The sequence below is a fragment of the Ceratosolen solmsi genome, unplaced genomic scaffold, assembly GCF_000503995.2.
Source record: "Ceratosolen solmsi marchali unplaced genomic scaffold, CerSol_1.0 scaffold14, whole genome shotgun sequence".
Classification (NCBI taxonomy): domain Eukaryota; kingdom Metazoa; phylum Arthropoda; class Insecta; order Hymenoptera; family Agaonidae; genus Ceratosolen; species Ceratosolen solmsi.
In genome coordinates, this window is record NW_011948420.1 from 1,887,843 (window position 1) to 1,898,214 (window position 10,372).

The 10,372-nt window shown below is 19.8% G+C and overlaps 1 protein-coding gene across 1 annotated transcript; it reads right to left on the reverse strand.

Annotated features, from left to right (window-relative positions):
• Nucleotides 1–402: 402 nt before the first annotated feature.
• mmy (UDP-N-acetylglucosamine pyrophosphorylase mmy) lies at nt 403–3,747 on the reverse strand. Its single transcript, XM_011497962.1, has 3 exons — nt 3,200–3,747; nt 2,743–3,139; nt 403–999 (listed from the first exon to the last, which is right to left on the reverse strand). Exons 1-3 carry the CDS (start codon nt 3,688–3,690, stop codon nt 454–456), a joined length of 1,434 nt encoding a protein of 477 aa, XP_011496264.1. The 5' UTR covers nt 3,691–3,747; the 3' UTR covers nt 403–453.
• Nucleotides 3,748–10,372: the final 6,625 nt, after the last annotated feature.

Sequence of the window (10,372 nt, forward strand, 5' to 3'; positions counted from 1 at the left end):
TAGTAAAGTATTCAATTTTAATATTTAAAAGGTTAAACACATTATAATAAAATTAATTGTATAAAATATTTATTTAAGTTTTTATTATTTCGGGTGACATAGTAATAGAAAAAAATATACTCAATGAGAAAATGGCAACTTTAAGTCATGTATTTTCTTTTGAAAATGTTTTCCTTATTTATTTAGTAAATGTATCACCTAAAGAATTAAAACTGTATTATGTATACAGCTTATAAAAATAAGAAGTTAAATAATATTAAAAAATATATTCATTTATTGATAAAAAATTGTCATCACTAAACAAATCATTAATGATTGTAAAGCTGTTACTAATTATAATTGATATCGAGAAAATAATTTTACAAACTTGTAACAAATTTTTTGTTTTTAAATAATATTCTCAATGTTATATAAAATAATAAGATTATATATAAATTGTAATATATAAACGATTTAAGGCATTTTCAAACACATAGGACCTTCAAAAGATGTATTTTTTACTATTTCTATTAAATTCTCACCACCATATGATATTAAAGGACATATTTCAACATCACCTTCAACTCTAGTGGCTCCTGAATTTAAAAGCCATTTTTTGTGAAGACGTAAAAGATCATTTCGTGTTGTTAAAGGACAATCAATTTTCATAATATTGGAATTCTTCAAAGCACTAAATTCATCTTCTCTTGATACTTCCCACACTACAAACTTTGTAGAGTATTTAAAGACGTCGAATACAAATTTTTCAATTTTTACTCCATTAGGAATATTTGGTTTACTTTTTTCACCATTTTTATCAATAAATGGTATTTTTTTGTTAGCTATATGTAAATCTAAATTTTTTTCATAATTTTCTGAGATATTATTAAGAAACGCGAGAGTAAAATAATGATTACATATATTTCCTGATCTAAAAATTAAATTGCCTTTATTATCTCTTAGTTTTGCTGTATCAGTTGAAATTTCACTATATTCCGCCACTGTATACAATCCATCAATCTGAAACAATACAAAATGTATAAAAACAAATTAAAAGCAAATATGTGCAAAGTTCTTGTACTCAATTATTTTGTATTTAAAATTTCGAAATTTATTAATTTTTTTCTATTCTTTTATTTAAAACTCAATGACACATACATAACTACATAAATTTTACAAGTTATTTGAATATAAATAACGACATATTTTGCAAGCATAGGTCCTTCAATGATCTTCTATATTAAATCAGACAAAAAAATTGTACTGCAATGATAAAATTTATATAAATTAAAAACATTCCTTCGATATAATTTCAATGAAATTCTAGATTGTAAACTAAAGTCATAATAATATCAAAATTATATAGTAAATTTATTAAAACATAATATTAGAGTATTATAAATATTGAGTAGAAAAAAATGAAACGCTCTATAAATTTGTTTGTAGTATTAAATAAAATTTTAATTTATTCATATTTTACATTTCTAGAGTTTTAGTTAATTATTCAAATGTTAATTATGAATATTATAAATTTAATTACTAAATTGATTGGGAAAATATTAAATATGAATTTTAAGTCATTAAAAACAATTTTTATGAGCTGTCAGAACTTTAATATATGTTGTTTAATGATGCAATTTCATTATTCAATTATTAATCTAATAATTAAAATTGGTGAATTACAATAAAGTATTTAGTACGGATATGAACAGTACACATGAAATTACACAACTCCAATATAATAAGGTAACCTTGTAAAATCTCAACTTTCTGTACATTCTTATTTTTAATTATAATGAATCTTTTGTATATTTACATTTTCATATTCATAATTACCTCTATCAAATTAAAATAATTCATTTTAGTTTCGCGCTTATCAATATTATTTCAATGGAGTTTTTAATCATGAACATTAGTTATCAATGCTCTATTATAAATGTTGGGCTTATGTTTTATCTTAATTTAACAACAAAGGTCTCTGTGCATCTTCTACTTTGATGGACACAAAATCGGTTACACCTGTTATTCTAACATTATTATTTCTTTAATAACGTCCATTTATTATATTGGCTAGTCGACAAGCGTTAATTTCTCCATTCCTCTCCTTTTAAGTCGCCGTGATAATTTTTTAGTTATTAGCTCACCTTCCAACTTTTATTTCAGTACATTTATATTTAAATACTATTATTATATTTAAGTGGAATTAAAGGGTTAAACGAAACGAAAATAAAAAAAATATTTTAATCTTGTATTTGTAAATTTTATACATATTTTTTATACAAAATTTATGTAAAAATAAAAAATATTTAGTAATTCTCTATGTACACGTCTATAAAACGAATCCAAATGCATCGCGTTTACAGATAATAACCAATTAAGATTATTGAATGTGTGTTATATGTATTTCTATCTTATTTTCAACTTTTTTAAGCACATGGCAACAAATATAATGTAGATGTTTTCTCATGCAAAAAAAATAATTTGATGAAATGTTTGCTAGAAATATTGATTGAATTGAAATATTAGTTTCATACACAAAGTAGAGTTTATTTTTATATTTGCACTACAAATACTTCATTTTTATATAATAGTCCTAGAAAACTTAAAATTAATCTAATATATTATTACATAAGACGATAATACATTCTAATTTTGTAAAGAAATAAAATAATTCAAATATGTATATATATATATATACTCATATGTATAATATTTTTGTATATTAAATACAATTTTGTTAAACAAATTTTTAAAAATTCATACCTGACAAATAATCCCTACTGGTTCATCTACTGATCTCTTTATTACTGCTTTCACTCCACAATCTGCTTCACGAGAGATGCAAAATCCTAAAAACATTGGATCAGCTACTTTTACTAAAACGTTATCAACAGAATAAACATGCACACTATTTATTCCACGTTTTTTCATATCAATTAATATTCCTTCTTTTTTTAAAGCTATGTAAAGACCACCATTGCCATCTGGAGCTCTTGATATACGATATTTTTCATCAAGAATAATTTTTCCATCAAGTGTAAAACATGGCATTGTATTTTGTTTAAAAGCTATAATATTATTCTTATTTAGTCCAAAATATTTATTACTTTCAAAATAGGCTACAGTAAGTTCATGAGTTGCATCACTAGTCATTATGTACCTAGATTTAATACATATTTACAATTATCCAAATCTTTTATTGATAATTAATATTGCTTACCAAGTTATATCTTTGCTTTTTCCAAATTTATCTTTGGCTAAATTTTGTAGACTTCTAATTCGTAATGCTTGTATTTCAAATAATGTTCGATTAGATGGTAAACAAATATTATACATTCCCTTAGGAAAATCAACGCCAAGGCGGGTACCTTGACCACCTGCTAGTAAAATTACTGCAACTTTACCATCAGCAATTTCTTGTAAGCCAAGTTTTTCATACAATAGAACATTATCCATTAATAAATTTTGAATGGATTCCATAACATTTGTAGGAATAGGTTTAATTTTATTATCAAGTAAATGTTTTTTATTATTGTTAAATGCAGTAGCTTTGTTAAATTGAGAAATCATTTCAGAAATATTTAAATTCATAATATCATTGAATAAATATTCTTTTTCATTTTCAGAAAGTTCATTCCAAAATTGTAATAAGTGTTCTTGATGATACTTCTCTAACAAAGATTTTAATTGTGAATGTATCATATTACACATTAGTAGTATTGTTGTTCGTAATTGTCCTAATATCTATTATAATTTTTTTTTCTTAAATGACTGAAAAAAATTTAATAAACGGAATATTCAATTATGAATTAATATAGCAAAATATAAAAATATAATATTCTCAGATTCAAAATTTTCTTAATGACTTAAACATCAAATTTTATAAATAAATACCATTAGTATTATTTAAAAAAGTATCAATTAATATAATTTTAAATAATGCTAAACATAATTTGTGATATACAACAGTGTAAGTGGATCTATTTAAATTTGAGTATAAAAATTTCATCTTGACTGTATTCATTATTTAACTTTCAAGTAATATTTTGTATAACAATAAAATTTTTATTTTTTATACGTTTGCATAAATAATGAATATGTATTTATTATAGCTTCAACATAGTTGAAAAATAATCATCAGTAACTTAAAGAAAGTTTTAAATGTTGTATAACAATTTATTTTAACATATATATGAATAAACAAGTATATGATGAACTTAATTAACAAAATATAAAAACTTGTCGTTACATTATATTATTTACATTGTGTGCATATCTTATTTTTTTTATAACTTTTATATTATAACTTGTTCAGATAAATAAAAGCAACAATATTTTATAACATCTAGTTTAAATACAAAATACCATATGTATGGCATTTTAATTAATGAAATAAAAATTATTAAATATTTGAATTACTGTTAAAATGAAATTAAAATTTAAAACTTACTACTTACAGTTCGTCTCAAAACTGAAAATATACAATATTTTTTAAAATATATCACTTCTTTCTTTTCCCTGTTTATGCATCGAAACCATAAACAGGTATTTTATAGGTTTATACTTTTCAATACAAATATGAATTTAGTTAAAATAAATATACATAATTCAGTTGAATAAAAATATACTTACAGTATTAGAAAATTTTTTTTATTTTATCTATTTAGATTGATTAATAAATTATTGTATTTAGTATTATTATAAAAGTAATTTTAAAGTACTTAATTTATATTTAAATAAAATCAATATAGATTTTCAATAACTTTTTATATAATTTTCTTTTATAAATATTATATTTATTAATTATAAAGAATTAAAACACTATGTAATTAACTTCTTTTTTAATAAACTATAAAGTTTAAAATAATTTACATAAATTTTAAAACTGTAAATAATAAATTTAATGTTTAATTTAAATATACAATGTTTTAAATATTGTTATATAAATAATTTTAACATCATTATTTATATATTCTTTTATAACCTTTTAAACATTTTTGTAATGCTCAAATCAAATAAATGTTGTATATTAATAATAATTATTATACCTTGATTCAAAAAGATCTAAATTATACAATACAATTATGCAAAGTAAAATAGAAATTATAAATAATAAAAGTAATTAAATAAAATAAAGATATAAAATTACTTAATAAATTGCTATATATATATATATATATATATATATATATATATATATATAACCATATTTCTATATTATATACACATAATAGATTCTCATATTTACTAAGGATTAAAACAAGCCATGACATACAAAAAAAAAAAACTATTAATTATACATACACAGCCATACAAACAAATATATATAAATTGAATTATGCATGTAGATATTAAAATATGAATGTTAATACACTTTTTGAAATTGAAGTCAATATTATTATTCCGTTTTATTAATTTAATTAGAAAAAATATTAATAGATTAAATAATAAAAAATAAAGCTAGATTTTTAATACGGTAACATTATATTTATGGAAATTTAGAAAATTATGTATACACAGTTTTTTGCTAGAAAAAAACTATAAATTAAATATATTTTATTAATTTTCATACCTTTGTAATAAATAAATGTGTATTAGAAAGTCGATTTTCTTACAATTTACTTCTGATTCAGTAACCAAGTTCATAAGTTTTAAATAATAAAAATTATGATTGTTAGATTGTTATTTACTGAATTAAACAATTTTAATACTATTCTTTACCCCACCAACCCTTTAATATAAATTAAAAAATCTTAATGCAATCACTAATATTTTTCAAATCAATGTTACTTATAATTGAAAAATAAAAAATATGTTGACTAAACAATATAATTTGTTACAATTCTATTAATTGATTACAAATTACAAGCAGATATATCTATACAAAAGCTATTTTGTTTGCAGTGAAAAATTATATAGTAAACATAACTTAAATGAATTATTATTCATAGAACAGTACACGTAAAAGAGCAGGAATACAAACTACAAAACGTTGCATCTGTGCAAGATGCGCAATAATAATCTAACTCGATTAAGTATGACATTAATTATACTTAAAATATTATAGTTATTTAAATATAAATATTTAGCGATTAATTAAAATTTCTAATATGTTAAGATATAGTCATACTATATACTTTCACTGATAACTGATGTATTGTTATTGGATGCCCACTAAAAGTTTACAATAAATGCTTCTCCTAATAATGTACATTATTAAAATCGAAATGTATAAATAGGTGTATAATTATATATTACAGGTATTTTGATATGTATTGATTAATGATTACTGTAAATTTATATAATTTTTTATAGAATAATAATATAAAATTTACTATTGTGTAGTTAGTGATATGCAGATGTATATCCTACTCGAAGAAAGAATGATAGAATATCGGAAAGAAAAATCTGGTACGCATATTTCGATTTATATTTTACCAAATTAAATGATGAACTATACTACAAATATTACTAATTTTTTATTAATTCGAAATCAAACGAGTAGAAGTTATTTTTAAATACCTGTTTTCTCATAATCTATCCTGTATTAATCCATCAAAATTACTATCTTATACTTTTCAATATAATCAATAAGTTTAATGGTACAATGTATATTTCGGCTGTACGATACATCAAAAGTAAAAGCATATCGTTTTCGTCAAGTACTTGTTAAATATCGTCAAGTGTTATATTTCTATTTTATGTAAATATTGTGCCTACAAAGTCATGGTAAATATTTTATTATTTATATATATACCATAATTTTTATCCTATTAATAATTAATCAATAATATTTTTATACAATTAGTAATCATTATTTAGATATTTATTAATGTCTTTTAAGTATTTGATTTAGTAATTAATCTTCTGTTAAGCAATATATTAAAGTCATAAATTTCTTCTGGATATATAATAAATTTGATTATTATAAAAAAAAGTAGAAATGAACGCAAAAAGTGTGTAATGTGCTAATTTTTATTTATAACAGATATCGAATGAGAATTAGCAAGTTCTAATAGAATTAGATACTGTAATATAAGAAATAAATATTATTATATCAGAAGAACCAGGAGTTTGAAATTCTATCTAAACAAACGTAAATAAAGATCCCACCATCTGTATTAATAATATATTGTATGTAATAAATAGACCCATAAAATGTACAAAATTAAATTATTAACTTATATTATTATCAATTAAAATAATTTAATAAAATATAATATCAATAAATATCAGTATAGTTTAATCATTTATAAGAGTCTTGAATGTGTATCAGAAATTCAAATAAATTCTAAATTTTGAGAGCCAAAAGATATTAATATGACAAACAATAAGTTTATTAATAACTGTAATTTTAATATATAATTATAATTTTTACTACAAATTTACTACTACAAATACATGGATTTTACACGAAATTATATTATAATCTACACTACTAGATTATAAATAATATATGATAAAATTTTATTACTAAAATTATCTGGTAGAAGAAACTACACTCTTGTATAAACATATAACAGTTTTACTGTTCATGTGTTTGTATATATAATAAATTCTGCATGCTGAAAATAGAGCGTTAATGAATATTTTAAGCATATTTTTATATTGGGCATATCATTTAGAACCAATAACTGTATTTGATTGTACATGCCAAAATGAGTACATTTGCAAGTTACAAATTATTCATTAAATCTGTAATCTAATTAACGATTTGAGTATTTAAGCGTATTAAAAAAAATGAAATGAAATACATGAGGCTATTACATTATTTCTCAATTTTTATTTTTTTTATATTTGTAGAACTATAGTATAGACCACAAATATACTTACAATATAAATAAAAAATATAAGTAAATACATAAAACTAACGAATATGTTTTAATAATATAATTTCAATTTAATTTAGTTTAATTAAACAATAAATAAACTTAATTCGGCAAATATTATTTTTAATAAAATAACTTAAATTATGAATAAATTTTACGTTTCCTGTGAATAAAAATATAATTAATATACTCTATACGTATATATTTAAAGACGTGAATTATATTTATATATATATATTTATTATATATAATTATATTTATGTATTTATGTAAAGGTAAGAGCACTATTAAAACCCTATTATTTATTTAAAATTTATTGTATGATATATTTCATAACATTATTAATAAAAATAATTATTATTTAAATAAAAAATAATGAAAATTAATTTCTTCAAAAACTAATGCATTACCATTATTAATGATAAAATACTCCATAGAATATCCTATTCAAATGGTATGCATGTACAAGACCCAATAAATTCAGTGTTCATTGCGCATGCTTCAAATGCAAGTATTTTATAATTGACTCCAATCAAATTTTTATAATTAAAAAATCTTTTAAAATACGTACCTTTCATTTTTATAAATTTAAAAAATAATATTGATTTTAAGATGCAATAAATAAACATTTACTGTATAATTAAATTAAATAAATGTTATTTGTTTTTATGCAATTACTATGATAAATACATTAATATTATTCTAAATAAATAATGATGTTATCTTGTAAAGAGTTGAAAAGTAATTGTCTCGTAGGTTCTTTTATTTCATAATTTTCATCGTTGATTTTGTGTTAATATTATATAGATAAATTTCAGCTTTATATAGGAATTGTTTTATAACCATTTTCAGCCTTTATACTTTACTATATAAAAATAGCCGAATAATCGAATTATAATATTTCTGCCTTAGAAGTTAAGTATTTCATTTAATTGTAACATTTTTAAAACACAAAAATTTATATATTTACTTTATTTTTATACAGAAAAATTTTATTTAACATACTTGAAATAAAAAAAAATTTTAGGATCGATTTTAGGTCACTTAATTATAATTTGAACTCAATTATAATATGAAAATAAATAAATTAAATAAATCTTTAAATATTTATATTATTATGAATTTTTTTTATTATATAGTAATAAAAAGATAAAAACCACAACAAATAATTTATTCTTGTTTAATTCTAAATAAAATTAAGTACAATTTTATATTATTTTTATTGACCGTTAATAATTATTTTGAAATTAAAATGTTCTAAATTTTAAGTATTTTATTAAACATTGAAATTCAATTAAAAAAACTGAATAGTTACAATCTTAAATTAATGTAAATTTGAATTTTTAAAACAAAAATTGTAATTTAATTTAATAATTTTATAGACTACATTTTCCATAAATTTAAATTATAATTTTAATACATTAGAAAATTTAATATATTTTGTTATTTATAATTTCCGTTCCTCCATAAATAAGAGCTCAATCAAAAAATATAGCAGCATATAAATTTTAGAATATCAACATTAAATTTTTTAATACTTATGAATTACTTTATGAATACCAAAATTTCACTGATATCTGTATACAACCAAAATTAAATAAAACAGTCGATACAGATTAACTTTTATACCATTCCGTATATACCATATTTATATAAATTCCCAATCAGCTTTTATTACAATTTTTTAGTTAGATATTCTATTGTTTATATTTTGTAATCCTGCTAGTCTCATTTTTTACAATATTCATATAAATTATTCAATTTTATATTTATAATAAGAATAAACAACAAAATTAATATATAATTGTAGTATAATAATAATTTAATTATATTTATTATATTCACTAAGAGAGTTGATAAAATTGTCTAAACCATTAAACGAATAATGATTAGATTATAAAAATCGATGAAAATATTTTTATAAAAATTTAAATATATGTAGAATATATAATTCATTTTATATAGAAATATGTAATTTAATATAAATAATTTCGTTTGATTGAGAACATGATATATAATTTACAAAAAATCAAGTTTTTAAAATTGTGTTTAAACATAATTGTTAAAACATACTTGTTATTTTATTGTACATGTTATCAAATCAAATTAATATGAAATATTATATGTTAACAGCAAATTTTCATGAGGTTCAAGCATACAATTTGTACTCTAATATTTTTAGGATAAAATATAAATCTTTATTAAACATAAAAATTAATTCAAGTTTACAATATATATTTTTTGAATAATGATATTGTTTTAATGGGATAAGAAATAGATTATAATTGTGAAAATATTGATTATTTATATTACGCAAATGTATTTTAAAAGTGAGCTTGTACAATGAAAAAATGACAACAGATTTTGATGTAAATATTACCAAATAATTATGACAACTATATTATCTACTAATTACAAAGTATTTTAAAATTAAGTATGTATATTAAAGACACTGACGTAGTATTTTATTTTATAACTAATTTCAAATAGAAGAATAATAACGTTATGTTCATTACTGACTTACAATTGAAATATCTTTTAAATTAACAAAAATTTTTTAATAT

What these genes read in the sequence shown, in the direction of transcription:
- mmy (XM_011497962.1), bottom strand. Translation starts at nt 3,690, where the DNA reads ATGTGTAATATGATACATTCACAATTAAAATCTTTGTTAGAGAAGTAT. An exon ending in AAAAGCAAAGATATAACTTG is followed by an intron (nt 3,140 to 3,199) that starts GTAAGCAATATT and finishes TATTAAATCTAG; the next exon opens with GTACATAATGACTAGTGATG. An exon ending in CAGTAGGGATTATTTGTCAG is followed by an intron (nt 1,000 to 2,742) that starts GTATGAATTTTT and finishes GTATTGTTTCAG; the next exon opens with ATTGATGGATTGTATACAGT.